General features: G+C 39.8%; 1 protein-coding gene across 2 annotated transcripts in view; it reads right to left on the bottom strand.

Annotated features, from left to right (window-relative positions):
- The window catches only part of FRAS1 (Fraser extracellular matrix complex subunit 1), a 445,491-nt gene that overhangs the window by 45,292 nt on the left and 376,492 nt on the right, over positions 1-23,707 (bottom strand). For both annotated transcript variants that reach the window (XM_054687966.1, XM_037530712.2), the window contains exons 48-55: positions 14,531-14,655; positions 14,130-14,270; positions 10,549-10,776; positions 8,471-8,584; positions 6,072-6,222; positions 4,773-4,932; positions 2,302-2,470; positions 74-320 (exon numbers count right to left, since the gene is read on the bottom strand). In XM_054687966.1, the coding sequence (XP_054543941.1) occupies positions 74-320; positions 2,302-2,470; positions 4,773-4,932; positions 6,072-6,222; positions 8,471-8,584; positions 10,549-10,776; positions 14,130-14,270; positions 14,531-14,655 (1,335 nt within the window). The remainder of the gene's footprint in view (positions 1-73; positions 321-2,301; positions 2,471-4,772; positions 4,933-6,071; positions 6,223-8,470; positions 8,585-10,548; positions 10,777-14,129; positions 14,271-14,530; positions 14,656-23,707) is intronic.

The following is a 23,707-nucleotide window of genomic DNA, read 5'->3' as shown; positions in this document are numbered from 1 at the left end:
CTTAGCACATAAAAGGGACTCAATGAATGTTGGTTACTATTAGGGCTCCTTGTCACCGTCGGCGCCAACAGACCTTTTCTTTCAATAGGTGCAAATAGAAAACCAGTGCTCTCGTTGACCCGGTAGGTCTTCTTATCAAACTCTAACGTGGGTTCGTCCTCAGTGTCATTGATAATGACCTTCGCCTGGGTGAACTCCCCTAATAGTGCATATGCTGGCATACTGAGCTCCACTGTGAAACTCTCAATGTTCTCAAACACATCATCATCGTTGATGACAATGGTGCAGGACTTGGTGTCCTCTCGTTCATCAAATTGAACCTGTCAAAAAGGAAGCAACAAAAGAGCTAAATAAGCTGTGATTCAGCTTCCCCTGCTTGCAACCCCGAAGCATTATGGGAAAAGAAGACCCACATCCAAAGGGTAGAACACTGAATGAAATAGCTGGTTCCTCCAGTCCCAACTTCCTGCTATATCTCCAGGAACACTTAACTACTTCCTCTTCTTCATCTGTACATTGGGGCTGATTTATTGTGTGGGGCAAGAAGGGGGAAAAGAAATCTCCAACTACTTGTTGACTATTGTGAAACTAGTAGGTAACTACTCATATCCTGTCTTATTAACTACCTTGGAACAGCAAGAGTCATTCTATTACTGTTTTCCTTCTATAGTGCTGAGTTTATTGGAAAGATCTTTGAATTCAAAATGTGAGGTTCTGGCCTCAAGTCCTGGTTCTATTACTTCCAAGCTGGGTTAGACTATGAAAGATTAGGCTATGAGACATCAGCTTCTTCACCAGTTAAGAAGCAACAACAATACTCTTATTTTATGTGATCATTAGGAGGACTAAATGAGATAATGTAAATGAAAGCACTAAGTATGTTTTAAAACACCAAATGTAAGATTTTATCATTACTATGACCATATTACTTGTATAACCAAAGTTATAGAATCTCGGTGTACTAAAATACGGAGTTTGAATTCAGAGAAAGTTACATTATGAACAAGTCAGACTAAATTTTAACATTATATTTGACTAAGTCCTTTGTCATTAAGATGAGCTAGATTTATAAGATGAATGAATTTAGCCTGGAACAAAACAGGAATTATTTTGTATGCACACATAGCGAATTTATTTTGGCTTTAGCAGGTATATAAAAAAAGGATAAAGCTAAAACTTTCAAGTGAAACCAGAGCTATGGATTTGTGCAAACCTGATAGGGCAGTAAATGGGCCTGCATTGCACTTTGTGTAAACTGAGACTGCTGAAACATGTGTAAAAATAGCCATAAATCTCTATGGATACACAAATTGAGGAACACATAATTTTCATCAGTAGAAAATTACTATTCCATATCTAATCAACTAATGAAATTAAATTTTAGTAAGTTTCAAATTTCAAAAGACTTCCAAATAAATAGAATACTCAAACTGCCGTTTGCCTTTCCTTGAAAAACACAAGTACCCAAGCTTGCTTATCATTTTGCTAAAAGACTCTTTAGCTTATCTGTTCTTTTCTAATTCCTCATTTAAATTTGACATAAGGTCTTAGCTTAGTCCAGCTGAATTATCTCAAAGAGAGTCCACTCCTTTTTACAGAGATTTACAGTGCCATAGAAATAATAAAGTTACTTTAAAAAACATTTGATAAGTACCAAACACATGCCAGGCATTGCGCCATATGTAAGAGATGCCAAGTGCACGGTATCCCACCATAAAGGAGTTTAGTTTTTAAGTCCTCCCTCTTATTCTTTTGTTTTCACTGTCTTGTTTTCTTCTCTCACTCATACTCTGCCATTTATTACCCCACTCTATACAAAGACTTGCAAATTTATTTCTCTACCCTGGACTCCATTGGAACTCCCTACCAACCTACATTCCTGTCAACTTGCTGTCTCTAAGGAGACTCACACTCAACAAGTTCAAAGTAGAGTCAATATCACTCCTCCACTGCAAAATCCTATCAGTTCTTACTCATCTATTGAGTTTGTCCACTTCCCTCCACCTTCACTTTGTAAGTGAAGCTCAATTTCCCATCATCTCTCACTCACCTTGTACCAAGAGCTTCCCAGATAGTCTCTCTATAATCTCTGTTGCCTCCCTACACTTTCTCTTCCTTCCCTTAGTGTAGAACCTGATGCATGAGAGTCATTAGGTTAAAAAGTAAAGACTGAGGAGCTAGACAACTTAAAGCTTCAGCATCCTTCCTTCAGGAAGCCATCACCAGAGCCAAAAACAAGATCACCTACCTGGCTGGAGTTGGCAGGCAGTTTAGGAATCATGGGCCCCCTCACCTACCTACCTGACCAGCATACTCCACGTAGTCCTGCTGCCCAGGTTTGGAGCTGACCCTGGAGCTGGATCTAGCGGTGCCTTGCTCCGTGCGGCATAAGACAATGGCATACTGGTTCAGGTTCCCAGTCCTCTGCACTGTGACACTGACGGACCCCGCTTTCTCACTGACATTGTAGCTAGAAGCACACAGAAATGCAGTGTCTGAAATTCTGCCCTGGCACTGGGAAGTTACACTTAGTGAATACCTGTCTCTTCTGCTTGGTTATTGGCATGGGAAGTGCAGAGAAGAAGTTTAGTTCTTTTAAGAAGACAGGTTGTATATAGAGGGAACACATCTATGGGACAGTCACAGCACCAAGGAAGCAACCTTGAAGCAACCAAGGAAGCTGGGGAGGCAGAATGGTATCTGCCCCATTTTCAGAGAACGTTGAGAGTCATTCATACATGGGACAGTACATAGGAGCTCTGCACTTGGTATTTCAGAACATGGAGAAATAACAATCTCTCCTTAGTATGTAAGTGTAATGAGAATAGATCAGTGGGTACTGAGGGAAGAAAGCTACTCAGAAGGCAATGATTTACCAGATCTTCAGGAGTATGCAAAGAAGCCAGGGCAGTGCCAGAGGTAAGATAATGAGAATTGGGTCCAGGTAACAAGGTGTTCAGACAAATGGAGCTTTATGACAATTGGGGAATGACAGGGCACTGCACCCTCCCCACCATTCCAATTCATATGTTGAAATTCCCAATGTGATGGTATTAAAGATGAAGCCCTGGTTTTAAAGGTGATTAGGTCATAAGAGTGGAGCCTCATGAATGGGATTATTTTCCTTATAAAAGAGACCCCAGAGAACTCCCTTGTCCTGTTGCCATGTGAGGTCAAAGAGGGAAGACAACCATGCATGAGCCAAATCCTCACCAGACACTAGATCTGCTAGCACTTTGATATTGAACATTCCAGCTTCCTGAACTGTGAGAAATACATTTCTGTTGGAAGACACCAATCAGTGTCTCTGTTTGCCTATTTAGTCCATTAAGCCACACAGTCTATGCTGTCTGTTATAGTACCTGGAATAGACTAAGGTGTAAGGTTATCTTAGCTTGCTACTAGAAATGTGCATTGGCCTTTGCAAAGGAGGAAGCAAGTTATCCATGTACTATTAATTCATAGTAAGAATCTAGATTTAGAAAAATTGCAAGTGTTGAGCTGGGCTTTGTTTCTCATCACCAAGCATGGCCACTGTGCTGGGGCTGGAGCCTTGCTGCTGTGAGGGTTGTAGGCAAAGTGCCTCTGAGATGCTAGTCCTTGCTGCCAGCTGTGGGGTCCTTGGTACTACCTAGTCCACTAAGCGGTAGAGGGCTGTCCAGAAAAGAAAATTGATCAGTGTTAATCAATTTATTTAACTTTGAAGAAGATATAAATAAGAAGCATATTAAAACAAAATATGACATTTAAGTTGATTCTAATTTTCCTCCTACTCTCTTAGTGCATGTGAACAGAGTGAAACAGTCTACATTTGGGGTACCATGAGGTCAGATTTCTATGTTTTCCTTCCCCCATTCCCACTTCTAACTCTAGCCTGAATTATCATGAAGTTGATTTACTGGAATAGAGAAATATATTTCTTAGAACAGTGTCTGAAATGTAGATTTAAATATTTATTTTCCCCACAAAACTATAATCACAGTTATTATTCAACTATAAAATCAGTACTGTGCTTGTCCACCTTTACCAATCAGTGTCTCTTGTTGCTTACGTCCCCAACAAACTACAAAAGCATCTTAAGCAGCTGTCTTTGTTAACCTCTGCATTTGTCCCTAGACGTATATAGTCCTATGAACACCAAAGGAGCTAGGAGAGAACAAAAGTAGAGAGCAAGGAAAAGGTAAATGGAGACAAAGTTACTGTCTTTGTGGGCCAGTGATCATTTCTAGAACTTAAATGTATAATTTTTTCCCTATCAGTTCTACTGGATTATTTTCTAAAACTTGAAAATACTTGTAGGCAAAAATATTTATAGGTAAGACAGCACAACGCTTAAGATTGCTGGGCTTAAATCCTGGTTTTACTGGTTACTAGACATGTGACTTTGGGCAAGCCACCTAACCTTTTTCTGTCTCACTACTCTGTAATTGTGGGGACAACAGTACTCATCTCATAACTGCAAGTATTAAACTAGATAATGTCGATCAAGTACCTAGTATACTGCCTGGTACATACAGTATTTAAGAAATATTTGTTGTGATTCTTTTTTTCCTCCTCCTCTGTAAGATGATGATGATGATTGGGTTATCATCATCACTCTACAACCATCATTAGATGACTAGAATTGCCCTACTTCATCCTGATTTTTTTCTCAGTTGTGGGGTATAAACAGGACTTTACATGACCATTCAGACATTAGGTCTTGCTTCATCCTGATCTTCACTGCCTTCTGGATCCATTTCTCATGAATGAAGACACAATAACATAAGTACCTGGTATATTTAAAGCTGATGAGGGACCACTGGATGTGGAAGACATTGTCATTGACCACGTTGGGTTTGCTGTCTTTCACCAGAAACTGAAAACTGTCCATCATCTCATGGGTCTTCTCCTCATGTAACACATAACGAATCAACCCCAAGTTCACATCCTCTGTGAGAAACAAAATAAAACAAAATACTGTAAATTGATCCAAGGGCATAAAGACAGCCTCATAGATTCCCACACCAACACACCCAGTTATTTTTTGAAAAAGTTACTGACAGAACTTATTTTCCCAAGAACAACAAAGGATAATAGATTTAAAAAAAAACCGCTTCTGCCACATTTTAAATTAAGACTCCATAGCTTTTGGTAACAAAAGACTTGTCTTCATACACGGGAAGTGCCCTTGTGCTGTTGTAAAATAAGAATCCCAGGGTATCAGCAAAAAAGCATGTTAATAAATGTCTATGGAATGTTAGAGGAAATCCAAGAGCTGACAGAGAAAAGTCTTTGACTCCATTCTCTGTGTTTATACGCGCACCTCCAATTCCTTGTAAATAAAGTACCTTGTAAGGTATTTGATAATAAAAAAAAAAGCTGGAATTGGATTAAAAGAACCTATACATAAGGTGCAGATAACATGGAACTAGGAGACAACACAAGATTGAGGACAGGAAGAAAAAAGAAAATATAGAGCATGAATTTTGCAATGGCTACTCTCATTCACGTCCATCCTCCAAAGTCTAGAAAGCTCTGAGAGGCTTATAAAAAACTTTTTATATTAAAAACAATTTATATTATAAAATATAAATTGTCTGCTTGATATGATTCAATATAGGACATTATTTCTGTCGAGCAACCTACTTATGTTGATTTTAATTTATTTTATGTAGATTTGAAGAAAAAAAATCTATAATCCCTAGAGAATAAAAAAAAAAACCACAAAGGGCCACAGAACTTTCATAAAATCTGATGTTTGATTTCACTTTTGGTGTTTGTTATTTTAAGCAACCCAAGTAGTAGTATTATTTGATCCTTTACAAAAACCTGTCTCAAACCTAAAGCAATTTGGGAACTGAGGAAGCATGGCAAAGATGAAAATTTCTTTGCCATTAACTCAGAGTAACAGGAAACAAAATCAGGAGAAGAAAATTCAAAAGTCAGATGGTTAGATTCTAAAATATATTTGTTTATAAATAGGTCACTTGGGGATCTTTAGCCAGATGTGTGTGTAAGAGAGAGCAGGGAGGTAGGAAGTATGGCATTAGAGCAGATTTCTGTAATTTCTTGGTTCCCTGAGTCCCCACCCTGTGTGAAAGTGGAAACAGCTCTGCCAGGCTGCAGCTTGCTCTCCACGTAGCCATGCTTGGGGCCTGTTGTTATCTCATAGACAAGCTGCAGGTCCTCTGTGTCGGGGTCCATGGTCAGCAGTTCCTTTTTGGTGATCAGGTTGGTTGCCTGAAATAGAAAACCATTAAATTTAATTCCTGAGATGGGAATAAAGTGAGAACAAGACCCTCTGACTCAGATTTAATTCAGTTCAACAATGATTTACTGAGTGCATTTACTGCCTGGAAAACTGTCAGGATTGGAGAGGTTATGAACATAGGAACTATTCCAGTTTCTGGCCTTGAGGTCTTCACACTTTACTGGGAAAGAAAGACTCAAAAAAGACTCATGATTGTGGAAAGAGCTATAACTGGAGATACAAAAAGAATGCTCTCTGTTTTGGGGGAGTAATCTATGCTAGGGAGAGATTAATTCCATCTGGAGTGGGGAAGCAGGAATTCAAGAGGGTGAGACTTCAGTTTGGCCTTTTAAAAGAAGATTAGAACTCTGAACGAATGATACAAGAAAGATGGCCACTTTTATACTTTTTTACAAAAGATAATTATAATGCTCTAAATTGAGTATGGTAAATATATTATACCCCAAGATTGCTTAAATTTATTGACTAACCTTTAATTCACTTCATTCATTTATTTGTTCATTCAACAAATATTTAATGAGAGCAAAGGTTTGAGAGAGAAAACAGAAAGATTAACAGTATTAAATAATATAAGATCTACTAAGACAAGGACATGCAAGTGACCTTTGGCAAAATAGAGGTCACTGGTGTCTAATGAGAGTCACTGCAATAGTGTACAAATGGGAAGTAGAAAACCAGTTGAAGAATTTCGAGAACAGGATGGTTCTGAATGTGGAGTAAAAAATCAAATAGGGCATAAAAGGAATTCACACTAATTTTCTTTCATATATTTAAAAAAATCCCATACAGTTCACTTGGAGGCAATGACATAAAATTTACATGTGCAGCCAACTAATCAGCTCCATAGAAATGAAAAAAAAAAAAAATCCATATTCTAGAGGGAATTTTTTTTTTTTTACAAAAATAAGAAATCAGTTCTCAACTGAACTGAAGAACAGTGTGTGTTTGGGTGGGGATGGGGATTTAATGCTCAACATCCTATCAGGTGAGAATTATGGCATAGATACTAAGATAACAAAATTCAGATTTAGGAAAATGATAAGGAAACCTTTAAACTAGAATTCCTTTGAGGATAGTACAAAAAATTAATTTCCTTTCTATCTAGACATCATCCAAATGTTTTCTAAAACCTATTCTTCCCTTCTCATTACCAAAAGTTAACTGAGTTAAAGATTCCTAGTGTCCCAGATGGGGCCAACTGATTGATTCCATACAAATGATAGGCTTAATAGCTGCATCATTGCTTAAAAGGAAGTTCCTTGCCCTTTGCTTCTCTATTTCCCCCTTTCAGTGGGAAAGCATCTTTACAAATAGCTGGAGCAGTTGGTCATGCTGTCAACTGCAAGAACCCAGTGATGACAAAACAGTCAGATAAGGGCCTCCCTGGTGGTGCAAAGGGTTAAGACACAACCTATGAAGCTATCCGAAGCCACTGCAGCACGAGTTCAATCCTCAACCAGGGAGCTACCCACATGGTGCAGCAGACCTCTTCTGACTCACCTGCTGCTCCCCTCAGCAGTGTATTTCAGTCAATTTGCCTGTTCTGTTCCCCACTCTGTCTCTGGTGAATCCTCTCATCCCCACACCTCTGGCCTGTACCTCAGTTCTTGTATGCATAAATAAATAAATCTTAAAAAAAAAAGTCAAATGAAAGAAATCTGTCTCTTTAAATGGTCACATAGAGCCTTTCTTACACCCTACATATGAGAAAAAAAAAAAACCTTGTTTGAATTACTGTACTTTGGTTTTTTTTTGTAAGTACATTTAAAACTATATGCAATCATGGGGCCTCCCCGGTGGCGCAGCGGTTGAGCGCTGGGTTGCAAAGCTGCCAGCAGCCTCTGCAGTGCCAGTTCGATCCCCGGCCGCCGGCGAGGGTCCCACATGGCGTGCAGACCTCTTCTGCCGCCCACTGCTCCCCTCAGCAGTGTACCTCGTCACTCTGCCTGCTCTGCTTTCCCCTCTGGCTCTGGTGAATTCTCTCACCCTCCCGCGTGTCTGACTGTACCCAGTGCTTGTATAAATAAATAAATCTTAAAAAAAAAAAAAAAACTATATGCAATCCTAACCAAACATGAAGCTCACCAATCTTCAGATCAGCTCCTTAGGAAGGGTAACCAAGTTAAAATGAGTTCTCCACATAAGTCAATGTCCTGAATGAGGATATTGTCTAAGTTATTGAGTGTGAATGTGATATGGGCAGGGGGAAGGCCTTACCTTGCCATCCATATACTCCAGCCATTGGAGCCCCAGGTTGGTAACAATTCTAGGGGTGCCATCATCTACTGGGAGGATGTCTACTTTGAACTGCTGAGGTGCTGCTGTCCTAACCTGTGGGGGAAGCCAAAGAGAAGAGTTATTGTTCAGATATCTAAAATTCACCAGGATCTACAAAATCTGGACCCCGAAAATCTGGTGGCATTTCTGAAGGAGAAACTGAGACCCTTGTCATGAGGCTTAAGGGAGAATGCTGACCGATAAAGTGGGAGCAATGTAAGAAAAGTAAGGAAGAAGCAGAACGCCTGCTGGAATTTCACATGGAAGTTGGTTTTCACACACCTGTGCTTTCTTTTTTTCATTTCAATATTGCCCTGAAGGTGAACAATTAAAATATTTTACTTTCACAACCTCTTATTAAAATTTTCATGAGCGGTGGACAAAAATCATCATTAAAATGGTAATGTCAAAGTCTCCAGATAGGATTCTGCCTGATGGGAAATGAGCTTTCATATGAAGAAATTTTAGTTTTGTTTTTGCTTGAGAAAGAGCCATCAAATGAGATAGAAGAAATAGAGAATAAAAGAATCTGTGGGGAGAGTGAAAAGAAATTCTGGTCTGTAATTTTGTTTTCAAACAGGCACACAGATCAGCAAGATGCACCCAGCACCTTAGCTTCTGAGTGGACACAACAAGCTGGACTACAAAGCAGCAAGATGTGGCTTTTCAATTGTCTGCAACCCTCTTTATATATAATTTTCATTTTTAAAATGACACTGTGCCTCTGGAGACCACTGTGACCTTTATGTTTATCAGAGGCCTAGCCTTCTTGCTGATTCATTTTGAAATTTTTTTTTTCCTCTTCCAAAAGTTAAATTAACTGGAGAACAGCTACAGCTTGGGAGAGAAAATCAAAGTGACGTACTGCCAGGTGGCGACGCAGTGCAGACACTGAAATGGCAGTGAGGTCCCAAGAGCTACCCTGCTGGTGCTTCAGCCACCTGAGAATGACCTTGTTTACTGCTGTCTCCAAAGGGTGCAGGAGAGTTTCGCTCCAAAAAAAGAATCATCCATCATTAAAGTAGGAAGGAGACTCTATAGGACTAAGAAGCCGGTCCTTCTGTTCTCCTAGAAGGACATGGGTGTCATGATCACATCACTCACTAAAACTGCTTCTGCAGGGCCAGTCGCAGATGCATGAGATGTAAGGGAGCTTGAGGCCCCACCCTTCACCAGATTTGCTGTTGTCCCAGGGGAAGGTACTGATAGTGTAGGACACCTACTTAAGGAACATTGGAATGAATAATAAATAATATCGGGAAGGTAATGGACAGGGAACCTTACAGTTTCTTCTGGATACCTGGATATTGGAAAGAAACAGTTTTGTTAAAGAAGAAAAGCTTTACAGTTGCATGACCTCAAGAGAAATGCATCTTTATCTATTTCTCAAGCTGGTCCTAAAATGATGGGGAGTATAGGCAGAGTTAATTGGGTGTTTCCTGGGGTAAGGCACTGGGCAAAGTGATTTATATAAATCATGAAAGTAGATATCATCCCCATTTTACAGTTAAGGAAGGCAAGACTTAGAAAGGTTAAATGATTGACAAAGAAGCTAGTATGTGACAGAACCCAAATTTCAAATGTGTCTTTTGGAGGAAAAAGCCGTACTCCTACCCACATGTTTCTTCATGAGATTTAGAAACTTTGGCAGGCTGAGGGGATAGTCTAGAATCATATGATGTTGAAAAGCAGACAATTTAAAGGAGTGAAGTATAGGCAAAAAGGAGAGAAGAAATAATAGCAATAATAAACTGATCACTTTTTATTGTGAGTGTCCACATTTGCCTACAGCATTATGCAATTTTATGTGGATTACCTCCTTGGAGTCTTAGAATAATGGAAGTTGGTGATTATTATTGTACTAATTTTACAGATGAAAAACTGAGTCTTAGAAAAATTAAGTAATTTGCTGAAGGCCAATTAGTAAGTGACAGAATAAGATCTCAAATAATGCTGCCCTTGGTCTAAAATAACTCCATGTTCTGCCTCTACAAAACCTCCAGCATGCTTTGTGTCACCTCTTTTCCTCCTTCTTCAATTATAAAGAAGGGATTTGTCCCATCAGCAACAGTGAAGGTAAAGCGGTCTTTGAGGGAGTTGCTGCCATCATGGCTGTAGCTGACCCGGTTCTGGTAGATGTCTTCCATGGTGAAGGTGGAGGTGTGCTGGGAGCGCTGGCCTCCGGTGGTTCTCTCAATGGTCCCATGGCGTGGAGGCTGCACAATGGTGAATGTGATAGATTCGGCCTGTCAAGGAGGGAAAAAGCAAGAGGAGAAAGGAAGTTCCTAACAGAAACCAGATGAGAGAGTGATGGCCAACAGGTGGGCAAAGACAGCCAAACCTGAAGATAAGGTAAGGGTTTCATCTTCTTTACAGAAACCCAAAATACAGCTAAGGAGAAAACATTATGTTGGTTACTATAATGGAACTTATATTCTGGTGATGTCAGTTGTGCCCTTTAAGAGTCACAGGGGATTTCTAAATTCCTGCTATGAGTGAGACCATCTGGTATTTTTCTTTTTCTTTCTGGCTTATTTCACTGAGCATGATCCCTTCCAGCTCCATCCATGTTGCTGCAAATTGCATGAGTTTATCTTTTTTGATTGCTGAGTAATATTCCATTGTGTATATGTACCACATCTTCTTGATCTAGTAATCTATTTTTGGGCATTTGAGTTGTTTCCATAGCTTAGCTATTGTAAATAGTGCTGCTATAAACATAGGGATGCAAGTGCCCTTCTGAATTAATATTTCTGCAGGAATTTAGAAAACCTAAATAAGGGAACAGGAAAAAGACTAATTATAATAAAGTAAAAATCAAAATCAACAAGCTACTATAAACCAGAGACACACTACGGGGGGAGGGGTAGGAAGGATTAGGGTCAAAATAAGGGGGATGGGAATTGTATGGGGACTATAACCAAGATGAAAATGCAAACATTGTGGGGCCTCCCCTGGTGGTGCTGGTGGTTGAGCGCAGCGCTGTGAAGCTGTCTGCAGCTGACCGCAGTGCTGGTTCGATCCCTGCCAGCTGGCGAGGGTCCCACATGGCGTGGCAGACCTCTCCTCGCCATCTGCTCCCCTAAGCAGTTTATTTCAGTCAGTCTGCCTGTTCTGTTCCCCACTCTGACTCTGGTGAATCCTCTCACCCTCTCGCACATCTGGCCTGTACCCTATTCTTGTATGCATGAATAAATAAATATTAAAAAAATTTTTAAAAAGAAAAAAATGCATACATTGTGCAAAAATGAAAAATGATGTAAAAATATATAAAATTAAAATAATAATAAAAAAGAGTCATAGGGGAAAACCTAAATTTGTAACCTATATTAGGATGATAGGAACTAGATCTTTTATTTATTTTTTTTTTAATAGAGGCATGTTTTATTTATTTATTTGTTTGTTTGTTTGTTTATACATGCGCTGGGTACAGTCAGAAGCGCGGGAGGGTGAGAGAATTCACCAGAGCCAGAGCGGGGAGCAGAGCAGGCAGAAGGACCGAAGTACACTGCTGAGGGGAGCAGCGGGCGGCAGGAGAGGTCTGCGCGCCATGTGGGACCCTCCTCCGGTGGCCGGGGAGCAGCCGGGGATCGAACCGGCGCCGCAGAGGCCGCGGGCAGCTTCGCAACCCAGCGCTCAACCGCTGCGCCACAGGGGAGGCCCAGGAACTAGATCTTTTAAAACTATCCATTTCCTTTCCATCCATTCTCTTCCCAAACTCTTATTTAAGTATCCCATATGTATAAGAGCCATAGCTAATTTCCCATTCCTAATAGCTGCTTCTACATGACATGTAGAGGGAAAAATGAAGTAGAAGACCCTCCCAACACTTTCTGCTGATTTCCCACTAACTTAGAATAAAATGTGAAGGCCTGACCTGGGCCAACAGGCCTTCTGTGCCTGGCCCCAGGGATGTTCGCTGGCATCATTCTTCTCTCTCCTCTCCTGTTTGTTTACTGGGCTCCAGGCTCTTGATCTCTCTGCTTATAACTCAGTGGTTCCAAGCACACTAGATGACAGGGTGTTTGTACTTCTCTGTTTTGTTTTGTTTTTTAGATTTATTTATTTATACAAGAACTGGGGTATAGGCCAGATGCACAGGAGGGTGAGAGGATTTACCAGAGCCAGAGTGGGGAACAGAACAGGCAGACAACGAAATACACTGCTGAGGGGAGCAGCGGGCATGACAGGAGAGGTCTGCCGCGCCATGTGGGACCCTCACCAGGCGGCCGGGATCGAACCATTGCTGCAGGGGCTGTGAAAAGCCTCTCAGCGCAGTGCTTAACCGCCTGCGCCGCCAGGGCAGGCCCTATTTGTACTTCTGGTTCTTTTGCCTAGAGAGCAGTCCTCCCAAATAACTGCGTAGCTTGTTCTTCCACTTCAGGATATCTCTGTTCAAGTACCAGCTTCTCAGACAGCCTGTCCCTGGCCTAGTCTGTCTAAAATAGCACACCATCAATCTCTAGCTCATTTTACCTTTTTTTCACAGCACTTATATCTGACGTGATATTTTATGTTCTTTCTTTCTTGTCAGTCCCTTATGGGTGTAGGTTGTAAACCCTTATAGCTGGCCGGAACCTTAGCTGTCTTATTCACAGGTATGTATTTAACATCTCGAGCAAGCTGGCACTCAACTGGGGGATATACACACTGAAAGAATGAATGGATGGACGGGTAGATGGATGGATGGATGCTGGCATGGGAAAGGACATACATAGAACCAGTTAATAAGTCTGTGATATTCTTGTGGGAGCCAATCATTTCAGAATGGCAGGTATTTTAATCTGAAAGCATCTTCAGAAGAAGTTTAGTTTTTACATACCTGTTTTACTATATAAAGTCTAATTATTTCAGTATGCTCAAATTATAATAATGAGTTATCAGCCAGAGAAGTGTGGATATAGGAGGCAAAGTGGAGGAAAAAGGAACATAGGGACAAAAAAATCCTTGTTCCTCCTACGACAGAGTGACAAAAACACTGGGTAAAATGTTATCTACCTAATTTCTATGATTCATGATAAAATCAGCATGACAAAAGGATTGTTATTTTATTTAGATATTTTATTTTATATAATTCTTACATCTTTTTTCATCTTTGCACAAGGATTGTTATTTGTAATCAAGGGAGAGGATGAATGTATTTAGGGTTTCAGAAAGGATTTAAAAACAATTTGATCTCAAATTATTAGTTTCTCTTTTTCAGAAAATGCCTCCTGTTTTTTCTTTTTTACAGATTTATTTATTTATTTATACAAGCATTGAGTACAGTCAGAAGCGCGGGAGGGTGAGAGAATTCACCAGAGCCAGAGCGGGGAGCAGAACAGGCAGACCGATGAAACCCACTGCTGAGGGGAGCAGCAGGCGGCAGGAGAGGTCTGTGCGCCATGTGGGACACTTGCTGGCGGCTGGGGCTCAAAGCAGTGCTGTAGAGGCTGCGGGCAGCTTCGCAGCCCAACGCTCAACTGCTGCGCCAGCAGGAGAGGCCCAAATGCCTCCTGTTTTTAATGTTTCAGAGATGCCTGCACTCCCCCAGGAGGCACAGCCACAAGCCATGAGATCATCTCTTACTCTGCCAGAGAATCCGGGATCATGCGCTTACCTCAGTGTCTGCATCCACGGCCTTGAGCTCGAACTCTGTGATGGTTTTCCGTACCCCCTCCTGTACCCGCAGCCCCAAGTTCTGTACAACAGGTAGCGAATCATCCACGGGGTGAATAGTGATGTGAAAAGTCTGGGTCACCTACAATGGCAGAAAAATGGAGATGGGACACATGTCCCCAGAAGAAAGTTGGTGTTCTCTACTTTTCTTCTCCCACCATTTCCACATCAACTGACCAGGAACCCAAAAATGAATTCTCTTTAGCAGGAGTCCAAGGCTTGGTAGGGGCAGCTCTAGTGTGGGTTGAGAGAAGAGGAGAAAGATGCTCTTATAACAGCTCCCACGGGAGTCCCTCTGCAGGTACAGAAACTGTGCTGAATCAGTGCCTTTTCCTCACCTACCTCATTGACTCCATCAGAGAGTGAAAAGCTGAAGGCATCTGAATGTTTCTCCTTCTCACTGGAATGGATGTACTGGATGTTTTGTGAAGTCAGGTCAGCTTGAGTAAAGGAACTAATCTGGATACCTTGCAAAAGGAGAAGAGAGAAACAAGGATGTTCAAAGTCTCGCCCTACTTCCAAGGCAAAGGAAGTGGCATACTCTTACTCAAGAGTCCTTTGTATTCTTCTTAAAGTATTTATGTACTTTCTGCTAAGACCTTATGTTAGGGTTGTTTGTATACTTTTGTTCTACGACAGCATATGCTCTGTAGGAGCACATGGTGACTTAATTATCTAGGCTTTCTACTAGGTGCCAAGCTGACAGCAGGTGCTCAGTAAATGTTTCCCTCCTTTCTCTTGGGGTTTACATAAGCAGGTCAAATCTGTGAAAGGTAGAACCATTGCCTTATTTTCCAGACGCCTCTCTTTTAAGTTTTATATTCCCCTGTAGGCTCATGGACCTTCCTGACAACCTGCTCTAATGTTGAATATTGTGTTGGTGCAGATTTTAAATAGTGGAGTCATAGGACTTGGCTAAACATAGCCTTGCTTCTACAGTTGGTGAACCATCTCTGACTTCCATAATTTCACTGGATATTCTTCACCCTTTCAACTCTCAGGTTTATGATGTTAGCTTCTCATAGACCACTTTATCCAGGCTGGCAGTGATGAAATTTACTGCATGATTGAGGTTTGAACAATCATTCTATATCAAATCTAATATGACTTAGAAAAGCAGCATCTGTTAAATAATGATATAAAAGAAAACATGAAAGTTTTTTTAAAAGTGATTTTAAAAGTAAAAAAAAAATCCAAAGTGATTTTAAATAATGTCAAGTTACCCTACAAAAGAGTAAAAGAGTAACATTTTTTTTTTTAAGTATCCAACAACATTTAGCAAAACAGCCAAGAATTCTGCTGTTTCTGGGGCTCATTTCTGGGACCAGCCAAGAATCAAAAAAAAAAACAAAACAAAACACCTATTTTAGCCCCTATGCGCAAATTCCTTTTTTTCTGATTCTGGGATATTAATCCCTTTAATCTAGTTCTTTAGTTTGGTCCTGAAATTCATTGGCTGCTTCTTGGGATTTATTGTTTGTCATTGTTAATCCTGGCAAGACCAGTTTGGTTATTCTGTAAGAAAAAAAGCAGATTCTACTTTATATTTAAAAATGACATCAATATCACTGCTATATCTTAAAAAAAATCAACTTGATGGTTTACATTTGCATCTCTCTTTATTATCTGAAATCTGTCACCCAGATACAATAGCCTCCTGGATATTGGGGCATTAATTTTTTGATGAGGCATTTTATATTTCTGTGCTTGCTACATCAGCTCTTGACAGGCAAAAAATGTAGTCCTCTGTCTTGTAGCTTTGTCTTGTGACTCTGGAGAGAAATCCATACCATTCTTAAAAAATTTAGTAACGTAACTGGCTACACTGAGAAATTTAAATCTCTTCCCCTGCAGTGAATAGCTTATGCAGAAAACCTGTCTAGATTCTCAAAATCAACAGATTACCTGATTCACTGTTCCCTTTATAAGAGTTAGGCTGATTAAGAGAGGTGATAGGTTTTTCCCTTCCTCTTGAGCGGGAAGCTCTGGGATTTATCTTTTTTTTTTTTTTAAAAAGATACTTTATCAAGAAGAAAGTGACATATAATAAATTGCACATATATAAAGTACACAACTTCATAAGCTTTGGCACATTGTGGAACCATCACCTCAATCAAAATAGTGAACACATCCATCACTCCAAAAGTTTCCAACAGACAAGCTGTAATCCTTCATCCTTCCTGTGTCTGTCCCCTACCCTATCCCAGAGCAATATATGAACAGCCTTTGTCACTATAGATTAACTGACACATTCTCTAAATTTTTAATAGAACCATACAGAGTGTATTATTTTATGCATAGTTTCTTTTAGCATAATTTTTTGGTGACTCATCCATATTGTAGTATATACCACACTCCTTTTTACTGTTGAGTAGTATTTCATTGTGTGTCTATAGCATATCTTGCTTATCCATTCACCTTATGATGGACATTTAGGTTATTTCTAGGTTTGAACTATTATAAATAAAGTTGCTATGATCATTTGTGCATAAGTCTTTGTAGGGACATAAGTCTTTGATTTTTGGTAAATCTCTTAGAGTAGAATGGTAGGAATATATGTTACATATATGTTTAACTTCTTAGGAAATTGTCAACCTATTTTCAAAGGGGTAGTACCATTTTACATGCCCATCAGCAATGCATGAGGCTCTAGACTTGATCTTTTCCAGTTCAATCTGGCAAACTCTGAACACCTACCATGTATAATCACTGTTTTGAGTTTGCTTGTATATATTGAGTTTTATCTTTTAACAACTTGGAAGGTCAGGTGGGCCTATTACTTTCATTTTTATAGATTATGCACTGTAGTAAAATTAGAAAAGCACCGTGACTCATCCAAGGTCACATAGCTAACAAGAGGGCTGAAACTCAAAGTGGTCAAATCCCAGAGAGTATGACTGCTAGGAATACTAGTTATAACTCAGCTAGTCTTTTCAGGCTATACCAGGAGCCTCTTGGATTTCACCCTTATCTTATTTTTTTCAGTATAAAGGTGATGCCTACTAAATAAAGTGTGAAAAAGAGAAAACTAGAAAAGAATCACAAAATCACTCATAGATCTAACTTAAATATCACCATTGTAGTAGTTTTGAATTGGATTGTTTCTTCTAGAATACTTTATTGGCTGTATTTTTTCTTTTTTCCTTTAGGTTCTTTTTAAAGATTTATTTATATAAGAACTGTATTTATACAGTCAGAGGAGCGGGAGGGTGAGAGAATTCACCAGAAACAGAGTGGGGAGCAAAACAGGCAGACAGGCTGAAGACACTGCTGAGGGGAGCAGTGAGCGAGGGAGGAGAGGTGTGCCCCGCGATGTGGGTTTCTCCCTGGCAGACCGAGAATCGAACTCGCGCTTCAGAGGCTGTGGACAGTTTCACAGCATGGTGCTTAACCTACTGTGCCATCAGGGAGGCCCTGGCTGTATTTTTTTTTTCTTGTCTGAAATATAGATTTTGATGGGATATTTCATTATCATTTAAGTGATATCCATAATTATATCCTAGAGGGTAACAGGCCAAGTATAGAATTTGAGCTTCAAGAGGACAAAATTTTTGTTGTTTCTCCAAGAATATACATCCAAAATAGTGTCTGACACATAGCAGGTATTCAAAGCATATTTGAAGTATAATTTAGCCTCTGTTAATTGGATATTGGAAGGTTTCAGCTACTCACTCAGAGCAAGGTAATCTTCTAATAGCATATTATCTCTCCTGGCTGTCACAGCAGAAAGTTAATGTTCGAAGTATCTTGAATATTTTTAATCCCATTAAAGGTGCTTTCAGTCACCAGCCTGCTGGCTAAACCATGTATCTGGCAGTATTATGGAGACCCCCATTAACTCTGTCAGTTTTTCCAATTTCTCTGGAAGTCCAGAAAGTTAGAAAAAGTTCAGATCAGGTCAGGTAAGGATTCAGGAATAACTGTCCACAGCCTTTGCAGCGCGAGTTCGATTCTCGGCCTGCCAGGGAGAAACCCACGTGGCGGGGCACACCTCTACTCCCTCGCCCACTGCTCCCCTCAAAGGTGTCTTCTGCCTTAGAAGAAACAGCCTTCTTAATGGGCAGATAGGTGACCCCTGGGCCATCCTGATTCAGCAGGACTAGGACGGCCCTATGCACACAGTCTGTATCACCCTTGAAGCTTGTGCTCTGAGAAACTCTCAGCTTTCCTGCTTCCCATTTTCTTCACAGCCTCCTGTTATGGGCTGAACTGTACCCTGTATCCATATACTGATGTCCTGACCCTCAGAACCTCATGAGGTGACCTTATTCGAAAGAGGCTTTCTGCAGATGTGATTAGATAAGATGAGGTCACTGCAGTGCATCAGAATCGAATCTGACTAATGTTTTCTTAAAAGGGGAAATATGGACATGGACGTCCACATGTAAGGAAAAATCCATGTGAACAGGAAGACGGTTATCTATAAACCAAGAAGAAACTTCCCTTAGAAGGAACCAACCCTGCCAACACCATGATTTTGGACTTCCAGCCAATAATTTGGACTTTCAGATATTCATTTTCTATTGTTTAAGCTGCTCAGCTGTGGTACATTGTCATAGCAGCCCCTACATATACTTCTGTTTTCCGGGAGTACCCATACTAAGATGTATGCTTCCCCCTTTGGTTAGTGTCACAACACTGAGAGAGGCTGAGGGAAGGAAGAAAACGTCTCCAAAACACCACTTCTGGAAAGTCTTCCCTGGTTCATCTCCTACCCTTTCCTGTGTGGGGCCTTCCTTTGGTGCCCTGTTCTCTGTCACATTGCTGTGAGAGCTACTGAGATGCAATTGCACATTTTTTTCTCATGCCCCCCTTATAAAACATAAGTCTCTCCTTAGTAGCTACACTCTAAATATTTGGTGAAGAGAGGAAGCTACTTTAATAGGATACAAAACTGGCCTCAGCTCAGGCTGTCATTAGAATCTCATGGGGGTACTTTTTAAAAAAGATTTATCTATCTATCTATCTATCTATCTATCTATCTATCTATCTATCTATCTATCTATCTATCTATCTATCTATCTATGCATAGAAGAACTGGGGAGCAAGCCAGAGGTGCGGGGTGTGAGAGGATTCACCAGAGACAAAATGGGAAGCAGCACAGGTGAATTTACTGAAATAAATATACTGCTGAGGGGAATAGTGGGCGAGACAGGAGAGGTCTGCTGAGCCATATGTGGGTGAGCACCCTGGCTAGGGATTGAGATCAGGCCACAGAGTTTGCAGAGGTGATAGCACTGAGACTTAACCCCAACACCACCAGGGAGGCCCTCATAGGGGTGCTTTTTTAAATATATATATATATACATACACACACATCTTTGTGTGTGTGTATATATGTATGTATACATATATGTGTGTGCATGTGTGTATGTGTGTGTGTATATATATATATTTACATCATTGTTCATTTTTGTACATTTGATTTATCTTTTCAGGAATAGTCTATGGATGCCTTTTAAAAACACTGAAGTTTGAAACCTTATACTCAGAGACTTTTATTTATTTGTCTCGGTGGGACTTGGTCATCATTATTTTCTAAGCACACTCCTCAGGTTCAGGTAAAGTTGAGAACCACTATTATAATGGAAAAGTAGAAAGAAGAATAAGAAAAGCAGCTTTGGTTTTAAAAAATGCTTTGATTCTGTTCTGTAGTCCAGTAGTCACATATGCTAGAGCAAGACACAGAACACAGAACCTTATTCTATTAGTTTACTGACATCTTTAAAATTAGAACTGCCATAGTCAACTCAGAGATGGCAGATAAAATGGTGCTGGCAATAAGATCAAGTACTTGATATTATTTGATCTCTGTAATGGTGGTTATGTCTGAAGCCACACAATTCTGCCTTTAAAAAAAAAAAGGAAAAATGAATGTGTATACTAGTAAGAGAATTATTTCTATCTGGTGATCAAAAATAAAGCTTCATATGGCATTTAAAACACAGTCATGATTGGTTGGCCAATACCTGAAAACTCTACTGGGACTCTCCTGCAATTTCATCATATAGGAGGAGTTAACACAGAGCTGAGCCTCCACAGATGTTTTACATCTGTGAACAATGAACAATAAGGAATTGTCTCACTGGCGTGATCAACCGAAAAGCTTGACCTACCCAGCAGCTGACACATCCCGGAGGCAGCTGGGCTCTGAGGTAGCCTGACCCTCAGGGGTGGCCAACTCAAAGCCAACCCATTGCCCGGATCATGGCTTTCACCCGTAAGCGTGAATCCCTTAAGTACCATGTGATTTATGAAGTCACGTGGACGTGGGCTTTCATGACACCATCAGTCCATTCTAAAGTCTGGTATTATGGTTTTTGACATTATGTCCACTTCTCTGAGAAGACTTCCAGAATTGAGCTTAAAAGTCTAAGAGGCATATTAATGACTCTGCATAAGGAAGGGGAAGAGAAACTTATTTGAAAGGAGGATTACATTTCTATTACTTTTTTTTTTTTTTTAATAAATTTTATTGTTATATTCCCCATACAATTGCAGCCCCCCCATTCTGACCCCAATCCCTCCCCTCCCCCCCCCCCCCCCCTAAAAGTGTCTCTGGTTCATAGTTTTTTGTTGATTTTGATTTTCACTTTCTTATAGTTATTCATTTTCCTGGTCCCTTATTTAAGTTTTCTAGATTCCTGCTATGAGTGAGACCATCCGGTATTTTTCTTTTTCTTTTTGGCTTATTTCGCTGAGCATGATCCCTTCCAGCGCCATCCATGTTGCTGCAAATTGCATGTGTTTATCTTTTTTGAATGCTGAGTAATATTCCATGGTATATATGTACCACATCTTCTTGATCCAGTCATCTATTTTTGGGCATTTGGGTTGTTTCCAAAGCTTAGCTATTGTAAACAGTGCTGCTATAAACATAGGGGTGCAGGTGTTCTTTGGAATTGATGTTTCTGTGTCCTTTGGGTAAATACCTAGGAGTGGAATTGCTGGATCATATGGAAGCTCTATGTTTAGTAGGTCCAGAAATCTCCATACAGCTTTCCACAGTGGTTGGACCAGTTTGCACTCCCACCAACAGTGCAGAAGAGTTCCTTTTTCTCCACACCCTCGCCAACATTTGTTGTTGCTAGTTTTTTTAATATGTGCCATTCTCACTGGTGTAAGATGGTATCTCATGGTAGTTTTGATTTGCATTTCCCTGATGACAAGTGATGTTGAACATTTTTTCATATGCCTGTTGGCCATTTGCATTTCCTCTTCAGAGAAGTTTCTTTTAAGCTCTTCTGCCCATTTTTTGACTGGATTATTTTCTTTGTTGTTGTTGAGTCTCATCAGCTCTTTGCAGATTTTTGTGATCAGTCCTTTATCATTAGTGTTGGGTGCAAAAATGTTCTCCCAGTTGGTGGGGTTTCTCTTTGTTTTTGTTATTGTCTCTTTTGCTGTGCAAAAGCTCTTTAATTTGATGTAGTCCCAGCTGTTTATCTTTGCCTTCACTATCACTGCTTTGGGTGATGTGTCTGTAAAGATGTCTTTGATGTGCAAATCACGTAGTGTTTCGCCTATATTTCCTTCTATATATTTTATGGTTTCAGGTCTTATGTCTAGTTCTTTAATCCATTTTGAGTTGATTTTTGTGTATGGTGTGAGGTGGTGGTCAAGCTTCATTCTTTTGCATGTAGCGACCCAGTTTTCCCAGCACCATTTATTGAACAAACTTTCTTTGCTCCAATGCATATTCTTTGCTCCTTTGTCAAAGATTAGTTGACCATAAATCTGTGGGTTTATTTCTGGATTTTCTATTCGATTCCATTGGTCTGTATGTCTGTTCTTGTTCCAATACCATGCAGTTTTGATGATTATGGCTTTGTAGTATAGTTTGAAGTCTGGGAGTCTGATGCCTCCATTCCCTTCTTTTTTTTTCAGGAGAGCTTTGGCTATTTGGGGTTTTTGGTGATTCCATATGAATTTCATCAATAATTGTTCTATTTCTTTGAAGAATGACATTGAAATTTTGATTGGAATAGCATTGAATCTGTATATTGCTTTTGGTAGGATGGCCATTTTAATAATGTTTATTCTTCCAATCCATGAGCAGGGGACGTCTCTCCATTTCTTTGTTTCTTCTTCTATTTCTTTTAACAGTGTTTTATAGTTTTCTTTGTATAGGTCCTTTACCTCTTTTGTTAGATTTATTCCCAAATATTTGATTTTTTTTGTTTCAATAACAAAAGGGATGGTCTTTTTGATTTCTTCTTCTTCAGATTTATTGTTTGTGTATAGGAAGGCTACTGACTTTTGCGTGTTGATTTTGTATCCTGCCACTTTACTGAACTGATTGATGAGTTGAATTAGCTTTTCTGTGGAGTTTTTGGGGTTCTCTATGTATAATATCATATCGTCTGCAAATAGTGATAGTTTGACTTCTTCTTTTCCTATTTGGATTCCTTGGATGTCTTTCTCTTGTCTTATTGCCCTGGCTAGGACTTCCAGTATTATATTGAAAAGCAATGGTGAGAGTGGACATCCTTGTCTTGTTCCAGATCTTAATGGAATTGCTTTCAGCTTTTCACCATTGAGAATGATACTGGCTGTTGGCTTGTCATAGATGGCCTTTATGATGTTGAGGTATGTTCCTTGTATCCCCAGAATTTCAAGGGCTTTTATCATGAATGGGTGTTGCACTTTGTCGAAAGCTTTCTCAGCATCTATTGATATTATCATATGGTTTTTATATTTCTTTTTGTTGATGTGTTGGATAACGTTGATTGATTTTCGGATGTTAAACCATCCTTGTGCCCCTGGAATGAATCCAACTTGGTCGTGGTGAATTATCTTATGGATACATTGTTGGATTCTGATAGCTAAAATTTTATTGAGGATTTTTGCATCAGTGTTCATTAGGGAGATTGGCCTGTAGTTTTCCTTTTTTGTGTTGTCCTTGTTCGGTTTTGGTATTAGTGTAATGTTGGCTTCATAAAACGTGTTTGGTATTGTCCCTTCCTTCTCAATTTTTTGGAAGAGTTTGTGAAGGATAGGCACTAATTCGTCTCTGAATGTTTGGTAGAATTCATTTGTAAATCCATCAGGTCCTGGGCTTTTGTTTTTGGGGAGGTTTTTTATTACCATTTCAATTTCGCTAATTGTAATTGGTCTGTTTAGGTGTTCTATTTCTTCTTTATCTAGCTTTGGGTGATTGTAGAGTTGTAGGAATTTGTCCATCTCCTCTAGATTGTTAAACTTGTTTCCATATAACTGTTCATAGTAGTTACTGATTATTCTTTTGATTTCTGCTGTGTCCGTTGTGATTTCTCCTCTTTCATTGATGATCCTGTTTATTTGTGCTTTCTCCCTTTTTTCCTTTGTGAGCCTGGCTAGGGGTTTGTCTATTTTATTGATTTTTTCAAAGAACCAGCTCTTGGTTTCATTGATCTTTTGGATTGTTTTTTTAGTCATTTCTATTACTTTTTAAAGATTTATTTAATTTATTTATACAAGCACTGGGGTACAGTCAGAAGTGCGGGAGGGTGAGAGAATTCACCGGAGCCAGAGTGGGGAACA

The sequence above is a fragment of the Talpa occidentalis genome, unplaced genomic scaffold (assembly GCF_014898055.3).
Source record: "Talpa occidentalis isolate TD23 unplaced genomic scaffold, MPIMG_talOcc4v2.1 talOcc4.6, whole genome shotgun sequence".
NCBI classification, from domain to species: Eukaryota; Metazoa; Chordata; class Mammalia; order Eulipotyphla; family Talpidae; genus Talpa; species Talpa occidentalis.
This window is presented reverse-complemented; position numbering and strand designations above follow the sequence as displayed.